Below are 22825 nucleotides of genomic sequence, written 5' to 3'. Positions count from 1 at the left end.
TTGCACTTTCTCCCTGTGTCTGCGTGGGTTTCATTTGGGTGCTCTGGTTTTCTCCCACTGTCCAAAGTGCCCATGGCGTCCAAAAGGCTAGCTTGGGTTACTGAGTTACTGGGATAGACTGGAGGTGTAGGGTGCTCTTTCCAAGGTGTGATGAATGTATTATGCCAATAATCCACCATTGTATTTGTATCTGTGTTGTTGCCCTTGTATTTGTATCTGTGCTATGCTGCTGCCCTTGTGGGCTCCTCCTATGGGCCATTGTAATGGCATTATCCATAGGGGAACATATTGGGGCCTGTATGGGCTACACCCATGGCTCCTCCCCTTGAAGGGAGGTATAAAGAGCAGTCAACCTGTTGGTGGTTCTCAGTATTGGATCAGTTGCAGGCAGGCACTGTTCTAAGTTGGTTAAAGCCACAGTTTACTTCTACTCCTGTCTCGAGTGAATTGATGGTCGCATCACAAGGGTAGGTGCAGACTCGATAGGCCGAATGGCCTCCTTCTGCACTGTCGGTTCTCTGAATCAGAAACTTCTCCTTTACAAAGATGGCCGCTCCATAGCCTGTTTGAGGTCGCAGGCCTCTCTTCCTTTGCCAAGATTGTCGCACTGAAGTTCCTCTTCGGCGGAGGGTCTTCCTTTCCCAAAATGGCCACCCAGCTCAATTTCAGGGCGTCTTCCAAAGATGGCCGCCCAGTAGCTCCGGTCCAATCACGGACCGGCATGCCGATGACACGTGATTCTCCGACTCCTCCGTGAATCCTTTAGTGCCATGCGCAGCTGACGCGCGTTGGGTGAAGTGTCGGCTGGCGGAGGGAGGATGGAGGAGGGAAGCGGTCGTCAGGTAATGTCCGCTCTGGCCTGGTATGAACGCCCGCAGTTTGCGTGTTGCTGATATGTGGGTGGCCGGACGGTCAGGGAGACGCTGCCCCGTGCGACACCTGCACCGGTTCCTCACAGTCCTTGCTGGGCAAGCTCTCACCAGCACATCCCACAAGAGGTTGTAGTTAAAGAGTCCTGTTCAGGATCCGGATCGGAATAATCTTCACCCACTGCTTTCAACATGAACCTGCCCTTCAGACTGCTGAAAATGATAGCAGGGCTGCATAGGGAGAAGCGTTTTCCTGTAGTGGAAGAACCCAGGACCAGGAGACACGCAGTGTTCGAGTTAGAACCAGGCCATTCAGCAGTGAAATCAGGGAACACCTTTTCACACAGAGGGCACTTTCTGCCCATTAACCCATAATAATAAAGGTGTGGATGCTGGGTTAATTGGAATTTTCAAAATAGATTTATATTACTTGGTAAGGGTGTCAAGAGATATGCAAGCAAGGTGAGAGAGAGAAAACCAGGGAACTATAGACTCGATTTATCTGCTGTTGTCAGCAAATTATTGGAGTTTTATACTTCGATATAGGGTGGCATTGAAAATATTTTGTTAATCAGAATAAGCCAGCACATATTTGTAAATATATTGACCTTGGGAGTTCAGTGTAGGTTTACTAAAACAGAACCTGAACTCTTCACAGTTAAGGAGAGAGTACAATGTATTGCCTGGAATTGAGAAGGTTAAGGGGTGATTTGATCATATTTTCAAGACGTTAAGCTTGTGTAGATAGAGATAAACTAGGCATAGTTGTCAAAATTAGAGCCTTCAGAGTGATATTGGGATGCACCTTTTCACGAAAAGGGTTGTTGAAATTTGGAACATTCTTCCACAAATTACAATTGATGCTAGATCAACTGTAAATTTTAACTATGAGAATGATAGATTTTTGTTATCTACAGAGATAACATATTAAGAGATGTGGGGCAAAAGTGGCTAAATCAGGTCCCATTGAAAGGCAAAACAGGCATGATGGACTAAATGGTTTACTCCTGTTCCTATGGTTAGGGATTGAGGATAAAATAACAGACCACTTATTGTGAAAGTGCATACCTTTTTAATAAAGAAAATTTAGTTCAACACCACTTTTTAATTAATGTTGTGCTTTGGCATGGTCCAGTTGCATATCATGCATTTAGTTCTGATATGTTAGTGTCATTTAACATCATATTATGACTTATTGTCAACAATATGGCACAGTAGCACCACAAAAACAAATGACTTGGAAACAGCAGTAGGCCAGAACCTGTTCTGTCATTTGATAAGATCATGGCTGATCTGATTCTGGTCTCAATTCTACTCTCCTGCCTGCCCCCCGCAAATGCCTTGACTGTCTATTTGAAATATATCTAACTCAAACTTGAATAAATTCAATGACCCAGCCTCCACTGCTTTCTGGACTAACAATCCTCTGAGAGAAGTTCTCCTCATCTCTGTCTTAAAAGAGCATTTTTTTTCTTGAACTGTGTCCGCTAGCTCTAGTCTCCCCTACAAGAGGAAGCACCCTCTGGGTATCCACCCTATCAAGACCCCCGCAGCATCGTGTATTTTCAATAAGATCACCTCTCATTCTTCTAAACTCTTAGTAAGGGGAGGTCGTGCCTGACAAACCTGTTAGAGTTCTTTGAAGAGATAACAAATAGGTTAGACCAAGGAGAGCCAATGGATGTTATCTATCTTGACTTCCAAAAGGCCTTTGATAAGGTGCCTCACGGAAGACTGCTGAGTAAAATAAGGGCCCATGGTATTCGAGGCAAGGTACTAACATGGATTGACGATTGGCTGTCAGGCAGAAGGCAGAGAGTTGGGATAAAAGGTTATTTTTCGGAATGGCAACCGGTGACGAGTGGTGTCCCGCAGGGCTCAGTGTTGGGGCCACAGCTGTTCTCTTTATATATTAACGATCTAGATGACGGGACTGGGGGCATTCTGGCTAAGTTTGCCGATGATACAAAGATAGGTGGAGGGGCAGGTAGCATGGAGGAGGTGGGGAGGCTGCAGAAAGATTTAGACAGTTTAGGAGAGTGGTCCAAGAAATGGCTGATGAAATTCAACATAGGCAAGTGCGAGGTCTTGCACTTTGGAAAAAAGAATAGCGGCATGGACTATTTTCTAAACGGTGACAAAATTCATAATGCTGAAGTGCAAAGGGACTTGAGAGTCCTAGTCCAGGATTCTTTAAAGGTAAACTTGCAGGTTGAGTCCGTAATTAAGAAAGCAAATGCAATGTGTCATTCATCTCAAGAGGCTTGGAATATAAAAGCAGGGATGTACTTCTGAAGCTTTATAAAGCATTAGTTAGGCCCCATTTAGAATACTGTGAGCAATTTTGGGCCCCACACCTCAGGAAGGACATACTGGCACTGGAGTGGGTCCAGCGGAGATTCACACGGATGATCCCAGGAATGGTAGGCCTAACATACGATGAACGTCTGAGGATCCTGGGATTATATTCATTGGAGTTTAGGAGGTTGAGGGGAGATCTAATAGAAACTTACAAGATAATGAATGGCTTAGATAGGGTGGATGTAGGGAAGTTGTTTCCATTAGCAGGGGAGACTAGGACCCGGGGGCACAGCCTTAGAATAAAAGGGAGTCACTTTAGAACAGAGATGAGGAGAAATTTCTTCAGCCAGAGAGTGGTGGGTCTGTGGAATTCATTGCCACAGAGGGCGGTGGAGGCCGGGATGTTGAGTGTCTTTAAGACAGAAGTTGATAAATTCCTGATTTCTCGAGGAATTAAGGGCTATGGAGAGAGAGCGGGTAAATGGAGTTGAAATCAGCCATGATTGAATGGTGGAGTGGACTTGATGGGCCGAATGGCCTTCCGCTCCTATGTCTTATGGTCTTAAACTCCAATGGATATAGGACCACCCTGTTCAACCTTTCTTCACAAGATAAACCTCTCATTCTAGGAATGAGTCAAGTGAACCTTCCCTGGGCTGCTTCTAAAGCAATTATATCCTGTTTCAAATAAGTCTAATACGGTGCCAAAGTCCAGATGTGATCTCATCAGGACAAATTCTGTACATTTTAACTCCGATTTCTGTCATCCAAAGGGCCAACATATTAAGGGATATGGGACAAAGTTGACTGAATGGAATTAGGTTGCAGATCAGTCATGATCTAACAAAGGCAGAGGAGGCGTATGTGCAACAATACTGTGGATGCTGGAAATTTGAGATAACAGAAAATATTGGAAATACTCCGGTCAGGCAGCATCTGTGGGAAGAAACAATTAACATTTCAAGTCGAGGTAGCCTTTCTTTAGAGGAAAGTTGATCTCAATCTGAAACTTTAACTCTGTCTCTATCTAGAGCGGCACAGTGGTTAGCACTGCTGCCTCACAGCGCCAGGGACCCAGGTTCGATTTCAACCTCAGGTGACTGTATGGAGTGTGCATATGTTTCCCTTTCTGCTGAGGTTTCCTTTGGGTGCTCCAGTTTCTTCCCACAGTCCAAAGATGTGTAGGTTAGGTGGATTGGCTATGCTAAATTGCTCCCAGATGGGGTTATGGGATTGGGACTAGGTTGAGTGCTCTTTCAGAGGGTTGGTGCAGACTTGATGGGCCAAAGGGCCTCCTGGCGGGATTTAGCTACAGCAGCTTGGATAGAACAGACATCTTCAAACCTATGTACTCTTCAGGAAATTGTGTTGACCCATGCTCTATGTAAGGATGGTGCTGTTAAACGTTTGAGAACAGGATACCTATCCGTTGGTGAATAGTACTTGGGGGAATTGAAAAGAATGGAAAGTTGCTGTAAAGCTGGGAAAGGGAGGGTACAGTAGTCAAATCATATTCTACCATGTAATTTTCCTTATCAGAGCAAACTTTGAGTTGGTCCTAACAGTTCATATACAAAATGAATTCTCTAAGAATGAGTACGACATGATCTGATGAGCTGCAACAGCTTTAGATTTGTAACAACATAATCATTGCTTTTGTTCCTATAGCCCTCTGATTTTATGATGTGAAATCTATATCTATATCTGGCCTTAGCTAATGGACGTGAATGCATTTTGTTTGCTTTAAATTTTGGAACTTTTGTTCGTTTTTTTTTTTAATTCACTTTTAGTTGCATGCAGAATAAGATTCCCAGTATCTTCAAATAACATTTTATGGCCAACACCAACCGAAAAGAGAATTCTCTATTGCTTTTCAATCTTTTTTGGTTAAAGAATCTGTTTTCAAATTAATTTGTTTTCAGTCGCATTCCCCCCCCCCCCAACTAAATTATACTGTGGAAAGCTCATAACGTGACAAACAACAGTAATGACATTGATACAGTGGCAGGGTGTGCCTGTGTGTAAAATGTTTTGGTTCTAATTCCAATATCCCACTCTGCCCCCAACCCAGAACTAACTGTACCATTCTTGATGCAAAAGCGATAGATGCTGTTACTGCACTAATCATTAGAAATGCATTGTATAGTTGATGACTTACATCCACCCATTTAGTTTTAGAGATTTCCTTTCCAGCATTTGGATCAAACCAACATGGTCAAACTAACCTTTCCTCAATCACACTTTTTGTATAGTGGGCATTCACTGGGTATACTACCGTGTACAGATAGAATCCCATATCCACTGCCTCCGCAACAGCCTGTGTTTTAGCAGCTAAAGTACGTTTTAGCAAATTTTAAATATTTTCTTAGCTTCTCAAGCTAAAGGTTGTCAGTGTCTAGACTTGCTGCTTGGGCATTATAACTGTGAAACTGTTAATGTAGCATAAGTGATTGCCTTCAGGAGAGATGGGGAAGCATTGGAGAGGAAAAAAGGGAGGCAAATAATTGTTTATGTTTTCTTTTAAATAGGGTGATAGGATGAGAGAAACTACGGACATTTGGTACAATCATAAAATGTACTCCAGATTTTGGAACCATTATCAGCTCGCGATGGGATGGCTACAGAAACATAGACGGGCTTATCGCAAGGCAGTCGAATCACTTGAGTATTCTCCCTGGTATAATGCAGAACCAGCAACAACTCGCTTTGCTGACTGGCATAATGGATCGCCGTGCTCTTCAGGATATACTTGGCAAAATGAGTGCAGCCAAAGCAGACAAGGGCAGTGCCCACACAGCTCAGAGATTGGAGTGGAAGATTTGAACACTGAAGCTGATATGAATGCTGACCAAGAAGGGGAAACAGACACCGATAGTGAAATAGAGTGTGATATCAGCAATGTGGAAATAACAGAAGAATTGCGGCAGTACTTCAAACAGACAGAAATCCATAAAGAGGAGTTAAGTAAGTGCGATTGTGTAGAATTTTCTTCTTGGAATATACTTCCAGGACCTGGATATATGTCACTGCTGAACCTTTCCATGTTTCTCCCTGTTCCTGTGGTCATCTGTACCCCTTACAGAAATTCTTCCTACCATCTCTGTATGACTCAGGTCAGAAAACATAAAATGGAAGTATGAAAGTTGTCATATTTCCAACCTGGCACAGTGCATTGATGCTTGTTATGTAGCACCACTGAATACACTTTGCAGAAAATTTCAAGATAAACTTTTACATGAAAGCAGAGATCCAGCAAGGGTTTGCACTCTTTCCCCTAATTTTAAGTGTTCTTTGTTTAGTCTGTCCAGATGTCACTGTACTATTACTGTCAAGACAGACAAGTAACTTTTCAGAGATATCAGACGGTGTTGTTCGTGACCAGGTGAACAGATCACACCTCTTCTTCCTCCACCTCCTTTTTGGTGGTTGAATAATAATTTGTTCTTTTCCAGAAAGCCGTAAAGGATAGAACTGGAGCGTACAAGCATTTAACTCCTAATCCAACTACCACAGACTTAGTCTTATCTATTTATAGAAGCTTAAGTGTACCCCTGATTAATGACCACCACCGATATACAATTAATATATAATTAATAATAATCTTTATTAGTGCCACAAGTAGGCTTACATTAACACCGCAATGAAGTTACTGTGAAAATCCCCTAGTCGCCATACTCCGGCACCAGTTCGGGTACATTGACTTTGGGTCAGTGCTAACCACTGTGCTACCGTGCCACCAATATTACCAGATTCCCTTCTCTCTTTATAAATATTAAGTGAGTTACTATGATTACAGACCCAACCTACTTAACCTTTCCTTGTAAGAAAATCAACCGTGTGATCCTCTTCTGGACTGCCTCCAATGCCAGTATATCTTTCCTTAGATAAGCAGACCAAAACTATTCAGAGTATTCCAGGTGTGGATCTTAGTGCCTTGTGTAATTTTTAAAAGACCTCCCTATTTTTATACTCCATTCCCTTTGAAATAAAGGCCAGAATTCCATTTGCCTTCCCTATTACCTTCTGAACTTACATGCTAGCTTTTCTAAAAATCTCAATCAGCATCTGTTCTGTCAGACTGAATGGCCATAGCCATGACTCTGTTTTCGCACTCATCTATCGAGCACTATGAGGCTTCAAATGGTACAAGATGCTGAGTGGAAGCAAAATTGTATTACACCAATATGTCATCAATCTGAACAGTTTATATTGTGCATTTGGTTTTATTCCAAACAGTTCATTCAGTGAAAGTTGAATGGGGTGGCATAGTAGCGCAGTGGTTTGCACTGTTGCTTCACAGCGCCAGTGTCTCTGGTTCGATTCCCAGCTTGGGTCACTATCTGTGCGGAGTCTGTACGTTCTCTTCTTGTCTACGTGGGTTTCCTTCGGGCGCTCCGGTTTCCTCCCACAAGTCCAGAAAAATGTGCTTGTTAAGTGAATTGGGCATTCTGAATTTTCCCTCAGTATATCCGAACAGGTGCTGAAGTGTGGCAACTAGGGGATTTTCACAGTAACTTCATTGCAGTGTTAATGTAAGCCTACTTGTGGGCAGCACGGTGGCACATTGGTTAGCACTGGGCCTACAGCGCTGAGGACCCGTTTCGAATGCCCTGGGTCACTGTTCATGTGACGTTTGCACATTCTCCCTGTGTCTGCGTGGTTTTCACCCCCACAACCCAAAGATGTGCAGGTTGGGTGGATTGGCCACGCTAAATTACCCCTTAATTGGGAAAAAAAATAATTGGGTACTCTAAATTTATAAAAACAAATGTAAGCCTACTTGTGACAATAATTTAAAAATTTATTATTTATGATGCTGGTAAGATAATTGACCAGATGCTGAGACAATATTTTGCATAAATAAGATTATTTCCCTACTTTAAAATTATTATCACCATGAATTTTACTACTGTAATATATTTAATAGCTGAAAATAAACTGTTTTATTGCTCTATTTCCAATCTGAAGTGAGTATTGACTGAAAATATAGCCATAATTTAGCATGGGGCTTAAATGTGAACTAATCATTCTGTGACCAAAACAAAATGCTTTGCAATAACTTTGATTACAAATGTGCTCCACTACCATCATTCTTTACATTTCAGCGCAGCATTGTATTTCCAGCTTAGTCATTTGTAAATTAAGTTGAAAATTAATTTTTTGGTTCTGTTCCAGACTTGGTCAACTATTTTCATTCTGTCCCAGCAACATGCCCTCTAATTTTTTTTTCTGTGGTATGCAAGTGATTTGTTTAAGTGCACGGACGCTTTAAAACTTTTACCAAGCTGTGCACATGCAGAATCTTAAAGGAGCCAGGAACGTTTGGGCTGCTGTGCAGTTGCACAGCCTAGAGGGAACATTAGTCCCCAGGAGGATTTTACAGTGTTTAGCAAGTGGTCTGTGTTCCTGACCAATTTGGAATAAGACCAAATGTACAAATTACACTACAGCACTGAGCAGCAGACATACTACACTGGCTGATTTAGAACTAATCACTTGACTTGCAAAGATAATGAATGCATTCTGAGTTCTATGGAAGAGTCCTTTTAAACCGTGTACAATCAAAGCGCACATTAAATAAAACGGTGTAGGTGGAGGGACTGGCAGTAAATACTTCCATTTAAACTGCCTAATGGAGACTTTTCCTCCATTATAGGCAACTAAGAGCATTAACACAAGGACAGTACAGAGATCATGTGCAGTGCTGACACAAAATCTAATACACTTATTGAGCCCATGGCAACTATGTCTTACTTCGAAAGTATTAACAATATTTTTGGGATTGCACATTTGCTTTCAAAGTACGTGGTTATTTGGCAGTGTAAGCTCAATCACGCTTCACCAGCAGTCAGTGCCACATAGCAGATCACAGTCTCAACCAAACAAAAGAAGGGCAATACCAAACACCATCCAAAGGGAGACAATGAAGATTCAGGCTCCAGCTATTAATTTGTTTTGTGCAGCTAATTTTTTGAATGTTTACATTTTAGCACAGGCATGGTTTTCAACACCAATCAAGGCCTGCACAGTTCCTTCCTGGATGCTGCATGGCTGCACACCCACACAGCTAAGCAAGAGCATTGCCAATTATCCTGGAGTATTGCTCAACTCTTATCTTATCACTATAAAGTAGAATTAGTAAAGCTACCAAAGAGTGAAGAAGAATATCACTAAAGGGGAAAATTGACATATAAATTGCCTAAAGCAAGTACAATATTGGCAATTTCATCCAATCATTTTGGAAGGAGGTTGGGGCTAAACTACTGAGCTCACCCGAGCCTCATGGTTCTTCCAACTGAATTGTAGAGCTTTGTTCCCTTGGCTTGTCTTTATTCCACTCTGGGTAAACATATTTCGGATTAAAATTAATTAATCGATAATATATTTACCTTTTCCAGCAGTTAAAGCAAGGGTAGAACAAATTGGAAGTGACACTGCAGCCACATGCATGTATTTAAAGAGCAGCTAAGTAAGTACATGAGGGAGAAAGAAAGAGAAGAATCTGCTGATGGGTTGAGATGCCGAGGGTGGGTGAAGGCTCATATGGAGCATAAATACTATAGCGCCGATAAGTTAAACCGAATGACCGTTTCTCTGTTGCAAATTTTGCGAAATTCTTGGGAATTGTCGAACATGGCTGCTGCCGGTCAATCTTGAGAGTGGATTGAGATGGAATGTGTGTGTGGGGTTGGGCCTGGAGGGGAGCAGTGAAAAATGAAAAATGGGATTGAGGATGTTAAATGAGATGGGAAGAGTTGAAGAAAAATAAAAGGGAGATTTGGATTTCATGAAACTGATTGGAATCCAAGAACTATCAAAATTCATGTTGGTGGGGTAGGTTTTGCACATTCCTTGTACAGCGCTTGTTTTAATCTGAGTTAATATAGTACATTTGTCTATTGTGTATGTTCTCTTGGCCGCAGAAACGTACTTTTCGCTGTACTTCGGTTCACATGATAATAAAATCAATCAATCATTAACAGATGTATTATATTAAAACTTGTGGCTTTTTGTCAGGATATAATTTTATTTTTGTGGAATTTAAATTTCTCACTGTTGGGCAAAGCAGAACTTTATTGAAGTATGAAATCCTGTCTTATGCAATTTCCCACAAAAGAGGGCAGTATTTTCCTGCAAGTAGAAAAGAGATTTTGTATTCTGTAGTACTGTTGCTTGGCGATGGGTGTCACTGGGGAGTATTTAAAAACGGAACTGAAAAAACAGAATTGCACTTTTTGTTCATTGAGAATGCAGCCGTATGGAATGGCAGAATGGAGGTTTTCTCAGTCTCTGGGAAGTCAATTCCTAATCTGGCAGAATGGAGGTTTTCTCAGTCTCTGGGAAGTCAATTCCTAATCTCTCCAGGCATATCTGGAGAAGGCATAAATATTCCTGGGGGAACAGAAACACTAGAAAAGTCGACATTTTTAAGATTGTTACAATTTGGATTGTGCCCATTTCCGGATTAAGACTTAAAAATGCAGTTAACAAACTGATTGAAGGCTCTGCACATATACTCGACAGTTTAACAAAATCCCAATTGAAAACCTAACAAAATTGCAATTACCTCTGTTGCTACCCCATTATAAGATTGTTCTTTACTGACATCTGTTAACATTTTCTGAGCAAATGGCCATCTGGTTTACATTATATTCTGGAAAGTAACTTTTTATAGTCCTGTAATCTAAAAATACACGTAGACATGGCAACAAGCAACATTACTGGTGGAGAAACGTTAACCAATGCCAGACTCACTGCAGTTTCACTATACGTTAATCTTCCAAATTGTATGGTGCTAAATTACAGGGTTTCTCATTTCCATAAGAAAGTATGAAATGTGTTGGAGTTGTGACTAGCATTTAAATTATTCAAGTCCAGAAGTGAAGCTGCAGAAAACTCCATTCCTGAAAGACACAGCATTCCGCTAAAGAAGGGGAGTCAAATGGAAATTCAATATATGCTGATAAATATTATATTACATTGTTGCATTTAATATCTAGGAAATTACAGGTGGGTATGTAGTGGTATTGACAGTGATTGTAAGCTATACAGTTGGGAGAATACTTCAAAATTCTGGGGGAATACTTCAAAATTCTTCTAATGTTCAAGTTTGACAGTTTCTTTAAATTTCATTTGCAGCACCTCAAGTGGAAATTACTTCCTCCTGCTTTCAGAGTATTTCTAAAGTTCCAAACCAAGGGATTACCTCTTGGTATCTTAACACACAACAAATTGTCCAATTGATATTTTTCCAGTGCAGGAGTTGTTTCTGAACGTGGTTAATCTTTCCTGTTTGGCGTGAAAAATGTTTCACAAATACAAAGAAAGAATGCTGTGATTGATAATCTGCTTGAGTAAATACAGACTAGTTGTCAGTTTATCTATTTGGGCTACATGGATGCGAGTTGTAATGTTGCACCTCCCTCCACAGGCCTGTTGACACACCAGCTTGGTACCTGATTTTCTCTATCTCCTTGCCCACTGAGTTAAAAGTGGGTTGTATAGAAACATAAAAAATAAGAGCAGGAGAAGGCCATTCGGCTCTTCTTCATTCAGTATGATCATGGCTGATCCTCTATCTCTATACAGCACACTCATGTTCTCCCCATACCCCTTGACACCTTTTAAATAAATACATTTTAAATAATCTTCATTGTCACAAGTAGGCTTGCATTAACATCGCAATGAAATTACTGTGAAAAGTCCCTAGTCGCCACATTCCGGCACCTGTTCGGGTACACAGAGGGAGAATTCAGAATTCTCAGCTGGTACGGGCATTGAACCCACGCTTCTGGCCTTGTTCTGCATCACAAACCAGCTCTCTAGCCCACTGAGCCAAACCAGCCCTTTAGGGCCTAGAAACCTATCTATTTCCTTCTTAAATATATTCAGTGACTTTGCCTCCACAGCCTTCTGTGGTAGAGAATTCCACAGGTTCACCACCCTCTGAGTGAAGCAATTTCTCCTCCTCTCAGTCCTAAATGGCCTATCCTGAGACTGTGACCCTTGTTCTAGATCCCCCAGCAAGAGGAAATAACATCCCTGCATCCAATCTGTCCAGCCCTGTCAGAATTTGATATATCTCAATGAGATTCCCTCTCATTCTTCTAAACTCCAATGAATGCAGGCCTAGTCGACCCAATCTGTCCTCTTATGGCAATCCTGCCAGACCAGGAATCAGTCTAGTGAACACTCGCTGCATTCCCTTTGGCAAGTATATTCTTTCTCCAATAAGGAGACCAGAACTACACGCAATACTCCAGATATGGTCTCACCATGGCCATGTACCACTGCAGTATGACGCCCTTGCTACAGTAGTCAAGTCCTCTTGCAATGAAGGCCAACATACCATTTACCTCCCGAACTGTTTGCTGAATCTGCATGCTTGCTTTCAGTAACTGGTGTATTAGGACACCGAGGTCCCTTTACATTTCCCAATCTAAATTGAAATAATACTCTGCCGTGCTGTTTCTCCACCCATAGTAGATAACTTCACATTTATCCACATTATTCTGCATCTGCCATGTATTTGCCCACTTACTCAACTTGTCTAAATCATCTTGAAGCCTCTCAACATCCTTCTCCCACTTGCATTCCTACCAAGTTTTGTGTCATCAGCAAACTTGGAAATGTTACTTTTGATTCCCTTATCCAAATCATTGATATATATTGTGAATAGCTGAGGCCCAAGCACTGATCCCCACGGGATCCCACTTATCACTGCCTGCCACTTCAAAAAAACACCCATTTATTCCCACTCTCTGTTTCCTGTTTGCTAATCAATTCTCATTCCATAGGAGCATAGGAATTAGGAGCAGAAGTAGGCAATTCAGTTCTTTGAACCTGCTCCATCATTCAATCAGATCATTGCTGATCTTTTCCTGGTCTCAAATCCACCTCTTTACCTGTTCCCCATATCTCTTTAAACTGTGTTTTATCAGAAATGTATATATCTCCTTTTTGAAACCATTTAGTGACTCAGATGTCATTGCACTATGGGGCAGCGAAGTCCAGAAATTCACCACTCTCTGCGAGAAGTAGTTCCTCCTCATCTCAGTTCTTAATCTACCGCCTCAACCTATATCTGTGACCTCTCATTTGAGATAATCTCCCCTTCTAGAATGCCAATATATTTTTACCCCAATCCCATGCACTTAAACTTTGCACACTAACCTCTCAAGCGAGACTTTATCAAAAGCCTTCTGAAAATCCAAATATGCCACATCCACTGGTTCACCCGCACCTATTCTACTAGTTACATCCACAAAATACTCAATAGGTTTGTCAAAAATGATTTGACTTTGTCTAATCCTGTTGATATTTTCCAAATGTCCTGTTGTCACATCCTTTCTAATAGACTCTAGCAGTTTCCCTACTACTGATGTTGGGTTAGCCAGTCTGTAATTCCCTGTTTTCTCCCTCTTTTAAATAGTGGGATTACATTTGTCACCCTCCAATCTACTAGAACTGTTCCAGAATCCAAAGAACTTTGGAAGGCGACAACCAATTGTAGTCTCTTGGCAGATTTTTGGGTGTTGGTGGATGTTAAACCCGAGTCTGGTTCCATGTGTGCTGGCAATGCTTTTTAAGAAATTAAGATCCATCTTGCCTCCCCATCCCTTTGAAGATTTTGACTCTTTGCTGATCTATGATTTTGTTTCTGGCCAACTACTTCCAGTTCCTCATCCTGTTGAGCATGAGCCTTGATGTTGAGAGTTGGTGGGCTGTTTAACCACAAAATTATCAGAACCAAAAGTTCTCACCTATATTTTCTGGTTGGGTTTATTGGGTTAAGAGCTCTGGCTAACCTTCCTATCATTCTGTAGCCAGGGGTTCTGAAGCCATTTGTCACACTCCTACCTCTGTCCCCACTGAAATTTGATAATTCCGCACCGATCAGGAATAAAAACCATGATTCTCCTGTTCTGTAGATGTCTTTTTCTCAATTAACTCTGAGTCACTGAAAATACAGTGACAATTAGTAATCTGCAGAAATGGAGGAAATAAAGTACCCTTTCTCTGATCTGTATGTGTGCGGATCAATAATATAAATTACTGACATGTCATCTTTATAGATTAAACTAGATAAACTTGCATAAAATAAATCTTAATTCAACAAGGAAACAATTAACCTTTGTAAAAATAGAATATGTAAATGAAGAGTCATTGTTAACCACACAAAAACAACTTCTATTATACTCTTGTAAAATATAAAGATGGCTTGCTTGTTAAATTTCTGTTTAATTTACTTCTTTTCCCCTTGGCGAGTTAATTGTCAGTTTTGGAAATGGGATGCTTTTATTCAGTGTTTGGCAGCCAGTATCCAGCATAAATAGGTCACGTTGATCCAGATATAAGAACAAAGCTTCCTCTACTCTGGCCAAAGCACTAGCAATGTTACTTAGTCCCGATCTCAGAAGTGCAAAGTAATTTGTTAATTTTCCACCTCCAATGTCAGTTCTTTCTGCTCGTTTGGTAACTAGTTAACATTAATTAATAATGCTGAATTAAAGGCACTTCTGTGCTTTGCAGTAATAACCACTCAAGACTAGCTATTCAAAGACATTTCACTTCGGGCTCTTGCAGCCAACAGAGAGAAGACTTGCACCCCATAACTCTTGGGATGGATTCAAAACCTGGTATCAGAAGAAAGGACATGCTGGTAGTGGGAGTTGATGCCTACTATAAATGCCAAGGACTAAAAGAAACACTTTTGTTTTCCAGCAGTGATTCCCTCCTTGTTTAGACAAAAATGTTGAAATGAATATTTGAATGCTGATGATATCAGCTGGCTTGAGTTGTACTATGTGAGGTAATTGAGTTTACATATGTAGTTAAAATGGCAGTTGCTGAAGTATTGCTAGGTTAATGAGTATCATTATTGTTAATTTAACACACTTGGATTCATTAGAACCACCTTCCTCTGCGGTTGTAATTGTCTGCCAGTGTTTTTTATCTTTTCTCACCTAATCAGTGGGAATATCAGATGCAGGCTGTTAAACAGTTTCACGTCAGATCTAGCAATCATAAATGTGGAGTGAACCTCTCTCTCTCTATTCCAATAATGTATATCGAGCTTGGAAGATTGCCCCATACCATAGAAGTGTCATTTTTCCATTGTTCACAGGTGTTGGTAAGCGCGCAGGTACAGCAGGTAGTAAAGAAGGCAAAGTTGGCCTTCATAGCGATAAGATTTGAGTATAGGAATAGGGATGTTTTACTGCAAATGTATAGGGCACTGGGGGAGTCCAGAACTAGGGGTCATAGCTTGAGGATAAGAGGTAAATGTTTTAGGGTTGAGGTGAGGAGACATTTCTTCACCCAGAGTGATAAATCTGTGGAAGTTACTAGCACAGAAAGTAGTGGAGGCCAAAACATTGTGTAGTTAGATATAGCTCTGTGGGGAAGGGGGGAGGGGGGGGGGGGGCTAAAGGAATTAAGGGATATGGGGGGGGGGGGGGAAGGTGGGATCAGGGTAATTAACTTGATGATAAGCCATGATCATAATGAATGGTGGAGCAAGCTTGAAGGGCTGAATGGCCTCTTCTATTTTCCATGTATGTTTCTGTCCGGTAGAAAGTGCAATTGAGAGCCAGGCTGAATATAGAAGTTTCAGAGGGGAGGTGTAAAATCAACTAGAAAGCAAAGAGGGCAGCGCGGTGGCGCAGTGGTTAGCACTGGGACTACGGCGCTGAGGACCCGGGTTCGAATCCCGGCCCTGGGTCACTGTCCATGTGGAGTTTGCACACTCTCCCCGTGTCTGCGTGGGTTTCACCCCCACAACCCAAAGATGTGCTAGTTAGATGGATTGGCCAAGTTAAATTGCCCCTTAATTGGAAAACAATAAAATGATTGGGTACTCTAAATTTTAAAAAAAATAGGAAGCAAAGGAAGAGTCTAGCAGTCAACATACAAGGGAATTATAAAATCTCCTATAGGTTTATAAATAGTAAAAAGGTGGTCAAAGGAGAAGTCTATGAATGGAGGCAGAGAGCATAGCTGAAGTACTTAATAAATATCATGTATCCATCTTTACCAAGGAAGAAGATGCTACCCAAGCCACAGTGAAAGAGGAAGTATTTCAGACACTAGAAGGGTTTAAAATTGACACACTATTGGATAGTCTCTCTGTACTTAAAGTTGATGAGGCACCAGGACCAGATGAGATTAATCCAAGGATACTGGGGGAAGTGTGTGTGGAAGTTCCAGAGGCACTAGTCCTAATTTTCCAGTCTTCCTTCGATTCAGGGGTGGTGCCAGAGGACTGGAGAATTGCAAATATTACACCCTTGTTCAAAAAAGGGGATAAAGATAAGCCCAGCAACTGCAGACCAGCCAGTTTAACTTCAAGGTGCAGAACGTATAGAAATAATCAGGACAAATGTGAGTTAATTAAGGAGAGCCAGCATGGATTTCTTAAGGGAAAACCTTGTTTAACTAGCTGGAATCTCTTGATGTGGTAACAGAGAAGATTGATGAGGGTAATGCTATTGATGTGGTGTACATGGCCCTCCAAAAGGAATTTGATACCGAGCTACACAACAGACTTGTGAGCACATGGAATAAAAGGAACAGTAGTAACATTGATACAAAATTGCCTCATTGACAGGAAACGGAGAGGAGTCATTAATGGATTTTTTTGGACTGGAGCACAGTTTCTAGTCGAGTTCCCCAGGAATCAATGTTGGAACCCTTGCTTTTCCTGATATATATTAATGGCATAGACCTTGGTGTACAGGGCACAATTGCAAAAGTTTCCGGATAATGCAAAATGTGGCAACTTTGTCTTGTTGAGGTCGATCATAGAACCATAGAATCCCTACAGTACGGAAGGAGGCTAATTTAGCCTTTCGAACCTGCACCCACTCTCTGAAGGAACACCCTACCCAGTCCCACACCCCTGCCTATCTCTGCAACCCCACCTAATCGTTTGAACTCTTGAGGGGCAATATAGCATGGCCAATCCACCTGACCTGTGCATCTTTGGACTGTGGGAGGAAACTGGAGCACCCGGAGGAAACCCATGCAGACACGGGGAGAATGTGCAAGTTCCACACAGACAGTCACTCAAGGTCAGAATTGAACCCGGATCCCTGGCGCTTGAGGCAGCAGTGCTGATCACTGCGCCACCATGCCGTCCCATGTTGAACTTCAAAAGGACATGTACAAGTTGGTGGAGTGGATGGACAGGTGGCAGATGAAGTTCAATTCTGAGAAATGGGAAGTGATTCATTTTAGGAGGAAAAGCATGAAGAGACAATATAAAGATGTGCAGGTTAGGTGGATTGGCCATGCTAAATTGCCCTTAGTGTTGGGTGGGGTTACTGGGTTATGGGGATGGGGTGGAGGTGTTGACCTTGGGTAGGGTGCTCTTTCCAAGAGCCGGTGCAGACTCGATGGGCCGAATGGCCTCCTTCTGCACTGTAAATTCTATGAAACTATAACGGTTCCAATCCTGATTGGGGTGCAGGGGAGCAGAGGGCCTGGATGTATTTAAGGTAGCAGGACTGTTTGAGAGAGCAGATTAATAAAGTACATAGTATCCTAGGCTTTATTCATGGAGCCATAGAATGCAAGAGCAAGGAGGTTATGTTGAACTTGTATAAGTCATTAGTTCAGCCTCAGCTGGAGTATTGCGTCAAGTTCTGGGCACCCCATTTCAGGATGGATGTGAAGGCATTGCAGACAGTGACAGAAGAGATTTAAGAGAATGGTTCCAGGGATGAGAACCTTCAGTTGTGAGGATCGATTGGAGAAGTTAGGACTGTTTTTCTTGGTCAAAAGAAAGCCAGTGATTTTATGGAGGTATTCAAAATCATAAAGGGTCTAAACAGAATAGGCTGGGGGAAACTGTTCCCACTTATGAAAAGATAGAGAACGAGAGAGGGCACAGATTTAAAGTAATTGGTAAAAGAAGCAAAAACAACATGAGGGAAAACTTTTCATGTAGTGAGTGGTTATCTGCATTGCCCGAGAGTGGTGGAGGCAGGTTCATCCAAAGCATTCAAAAGGGAACTAAACTGTTGTCTGAAAAGGAAGAATGTTCCAGATTATGGGGAGAAGGTGGGAGAATCATACAAAGGGAATTGCTCATTCAAGCACCAGTGCAGACACCATGGGTCGAATGGCCGCCTCTTATGCCGTAATATTTCTGAGCTATCCTGTGGCCTCTGGGTGAAATTGCCGATTGATGCTGAATTGGGAGAAGTGCTGTTTGACCTGTATGACTGCACCCGCCAGGAGCTGAGTTGAGACTGCTTAAACATTTATGCAAGACCTTTACAGTCGAACGGCAGACAAAACTATCATACCAGTCATTGACCCCTACCCCTCTGGCAGTTGTAAAAAAAAAATCAAGAAATGAGCCTTGCTATGTTAACTGATATCAGCTATATAGGATGCTGCAGTTGACTTTACAATCCCCTCTGGAGAGTAGACATGTACTGACAACTGGAGACTTGGCACATGGTCTGTTGACACAAACTTGAATAGTAATTACTAGAATTAAGTACTGGGGTCTGCTAATGACCATGACTGTTTAGTCCCCCATGGGTTGGTGCAGTGGAATTTACAATCATTGAGTGGGGATGGCAGAATCCACTATTAAAAGGTTAAAGTTCATATAAATACATTTAGTACTTTAAGTATTTTTAACTGTTGAATTTCAGTTTCAGTACTGTGAAAATGTGAACTTAGAATCTATACAGATGTGTGATATATTGTCATATCCTTCAAAGGATTTGGTGCTTTTTGCAACTGGATCTTTTTAAAAAAAATCTTTTTTTGAGGCATTCATATATTTACACATCAAACACAACCATAAAACAACACAGGTAACAGGGCTGCAACTAAATACCAAACACCCCACCAACCCGCCCCCCCCAACTCCCCTACCTCCTCCTCTCTCTCTCCTCTCTCTCTCCTCCCCCCCCCCCCCCCCCCCCCCGCTGACATCTTAACTGTTCTCAAAGAAGTCGATGAACGGCTGCCATCTCCGGGCAAACCCCTCTCAAGGTGAACTTTACCTTCTCCAGCCGAACAAACTCTGCCAGGTCACTCACCCACAGCAGCCCCGAATCCCTCCATTCCAATAAGATCTATCTCCGGGCTACCAGGGAGGCAAAGACATTGGCCTCTCTCACCCCCTGGACTCCCGGTTCTTCGGACATTCCAAAGATCGCCGCTTCTGGCCTCGGACTACCTTTACCTTCAAGACATAGCGTCGGCAAACCCCTGCCAGAATCCCCCAAGCTTCGGACAAGTCCAAAACATGGGACGTGATTCGCGGGCCCATTCACACACCGCCCACACCTATCCTCCACCCCTTCAAAAATCCTGCTCATCCTGGCCACAGTCATATGTGCCCTGTGGACTACCTTGAAGTGTATAAGTTGCACACGTCGAGGACGCGTTCACCCGCCACTACCCACTTCCTAACTCTGGCTATATTCGCCGCCCAGTAGTAATTCATTAAATTTGGGAGAGTTAACCCGCTAACCCACCCCCAGCCCCGTTCCAGCAGCACCTTCTTCACCGCTCACCTTGCCTGCCCAGCCAAATTCCAAAATTAGTGCATTCACCCTCTTAAAAAAGACTTTGGAATGAAGATCAGGAGATTCTGGAACACACACAATAGCCTCGTGAATAACGTGGGGGCAGCACAGTAGTATAGTGGTTAGCACAGTTGCTTTACAGTTCCAGGGTCCCAGGTTCAATTCCTGGCTTGGGTCACTGTGTGGAGTCTGCATATTCTCCCCGTGTCTGCCTGGGTTTCCTCCCACAGTCCAAAGATGTGCGGGTTAGGTGGATTGGCTATGCTAAATTGCCCTTTGTGTCCAAAAAGGTTAATTGGGGTTACTGGGTTAAGGGGATGGGGTGGAGGAGGTGTGCTTGAGTGGGGTGCTCTTTCCAAGGGCCGGTGCAGACTCGATGGGCCGAATGGACTCCTTCTGCATTGTAAATTCTATGATTCAATTGCACCCGTCCTGCCAGCGACAGCAGGAACACATCCTACCTCCTAAAATCACCCTTCATCTGCTCCACCAACTGAGCCAGATTCAACTTGTGCAACTGCTCCCACCCCCGCGCCTCCTAAATACCGAAAGCTCACCCCCACTACTCTAAACGGAACTCCTCCAGCCTCTTCTCCTGTCCCCTCCCTTGAATCGGAAAATCCTCGCTCTTCCCCATATTCAGTTTATATCCTGGAAACCGGCCAAACTCCTGCAATATAACCAAAATCCCCCCCCCCCCCGATACCTTCCAAAGAGTTTGAACGGTAGAGGAGCAGATCGTCCGTGTACAGCAAGACCCTATGCTCCACCCACCCTCCCCCCGCACTTTCCCCTGTCAGTCCCTTGATGCTCTCAGCACCATTGCCAATGGCCGTATAGCCAAGGCAAAGAGCAGTGCAGAGAGTGGGCATTCCTGCCTTGTCAACTGGATCTTTAATTATCTTCACCCCCATGTATATATATTTGATGCTTAGACATGTCATCTCTTCACTGACAATTCTCCAGCCTTTAGGTGTTTAATGATCGTATACCAGAAATTTCAAATGTATTTCCTCTTAACACTCCTCTAAAAATTTGTACCTTGTATTTAGGATAGGAACTAGTATTTTCTCAGTACTGCACTATACTGTCAGCTTAAATGATGTGCTTAAATCTCTGATGCGGGACTTGAAACCACAACCTTCTGACAACAAGGTGAGAGTGCTGGCACTAAACCAAGGCTAACACCTTTAACTTTACATGGCTGTATGTGACCCAACTGTGGGGGCATCACGGCCAAGTGAGATGGTGAACCCATGCATATTTCGATAGGCACCCTGAATAGTTTACTCCCTGACCTCCTCTTCTAAGATAAGTAAATTGTTGCACCTCCTTCTGTATTGAAACCTTAGCTGAAATGAGCTAGCCAGGAGCATGTCATAGATCAAACCTCAGAGCCCAACATCAGAATGGTAACAGGAGCAGGACCAGAAATGTCTTTAAATATGTAGTCTGGTGAAGTTACATAACAGGACAATGAACATGCTAAACAGCAGATGCAACTATAGACAGCTAAGAGATTCAACATCCACATCTAATTGGTGGACAATTAAATAACTAAGAGTGGAAGAACGCTCCACCAGCATTCCCATGCTCAATCATTGACGAGTTCAGCACATCAGTGCAAAAAGCAAGGCTGAAGCATTTGCAACTATCTTCAGACAGTCGTGCCCAGTGGATGATCCATCTTGACCTCCTTCTGTGGTCCCCACCATCATAGTTGTCAATCTTCATCCAGTCCAATTCACTCCACATTATGTCAAGAAACAGCTGAGTGCACTGGATACAGCAAAGGCTATGAACCCTGATACACCCCAACTATAGTATTGAAGATTTGTATTTCAGAATTAATCAGGCCCCTAGTCAAGGTGTTCTGGCACAGCTAAAACATTGATATCAACCAGACAAAGAAGTAAATTACCCAGGTATGTCTTGTTCACAAAAAATGGGACAAATCTAATCCATCTAATTTTTGCTCCAACACTCTATGTTCAGTCATCGGCAAACTAATAGAAAATGTCAAACAGCTCTGTCAACCAGCACTAACACAGCAATAACCTGCTAACCAATGTTCAGTTTAGGTTGTGCCAGGACCCCTCCGCTCCAGACCTCATTTTACAACCTTGGACCGAGCATGGGGGAAAAAAATAATTTGAAGTGAAAGTGACTGCCATAGATATCGAGGCCGAATTTGACTGTGGCATCCAGGAACCCTAGCAATATTAAAATCAATGGGAATTGAGAAAACCACTGATTGGAGTCATGCCTAATGCAAAGGAAGATGGTTGTGGTTGGTGGAGGCCAATTAATTCAACCTTAGGACATCACTGCAAGGACGTCTTGATAGTGTTTTAGGCCCAGACATCTGCAGCTGCTTCATTCATGATTTTTTTTTCTCATCATGAGCTCAGAAGAAGAGATGTTCACTGATGATCGCACATATTCAGTACCATTCACACCTTCAAAGATAATGAAGTAGTCCGTGAACACATGCAGCAAGACCTGTCCCACTTTCAGACTTGGGCTAATGAGTGGCAATAGCATTTACACCCCACAAGTGTCAGGCAACAACCATCTCCAAAAAGAATATTTAACCATTTTCCCTTAGTGTTCTCCCACCACTAACATCCTGGGGGTTAACATTAACCAGAAACTTAATTGGACTAGTCATATAAATCCTGTGGCTAGAAAAGCGAGCAACTTAGAGGGTGGAAATGCTGCAGTAGCCTCTTGAATCCCTAAAACCGGTCCACCATTTATAAGTCTCAAGTTAGAAGTGTAATGAAATAATCTTCACTTGCCTGGAAGATTGCAGTTGCAAAAGCACATAAACAGCTCAACACCACCAAGAACAAAATAGGCCACTTGATCGGCACCCATTCACATGTTAAACATTTACTTCCTCCTCCGACACACACTGGCAGCAGTGTGTGTCTTGAAGAGGAGGGTAAATGTTTAACATCTACAAGATGCACTGCAGCCGTTTGCCAAGGCTCCTTTTACAGCACCTCCCAAACTTACAAACTTTGCCACTTAGAAGAACAAGAGTAGAAAGCAACTGGGAATACAATCAACTGCAAGATTTGCTCCAAGTCGCACACC

The 22825-nt window shown here is 42.5% G+C and overlaps 1 protein-coding gene across 2 annotated transcripts in view; it reads left to right on the top strand.

Moving 5' to 3' along the window:
• The first annotated feature begins 731 nt into the window (after positions 1-731).
• gemin8 (gem (nuclear organelle) associated protein 8) overlaps positions 732-22825 on the top strand; it is a 37950-nt gene continuing 15856 nt past the window's right edge. Inside the window, exons 1-2 of one of the 2 annotated variants that reach the window (XM_072514114.1) lie at positions 732-842; positions 5699-6134. In XM_072514114.1, coding sequence (XP_072370215.1) covers positions 819-842; positions 5699-6134 — 460 coding nt within the window. In that variant the 5' untranslated portion in view covers positions 732-818. Of the gene's footprint in view, positions 843-918; positions 1253-5698; positions 6135-22825 lie in introns of those variants that run through there. The other variant, XM_072514115.1, reaches the window with a different exon arrangement.

This window comes from Scyliorhinus torazame, chromosome 8 (genome assembly GCF_047496885.1).
Source record: "Scyliorhinus torazame isolate Kashiwa2021f chromosome 8, sScyTor2.1, whole genome shotgun sequence".
NCBI classification, from domain to species: domain Eukaryota; kingdom Metazoa; phylum Chordata; class Chondrichthyes; order Carcharhiniformes; family Scyliorhinidae; genus Scyliorhinus; species Scyliorhinus torazame.
Note: the sequence above shows the minus strand (reverse complement) of the source record. Positions and strands in the feature narration are given on the sequence as shown.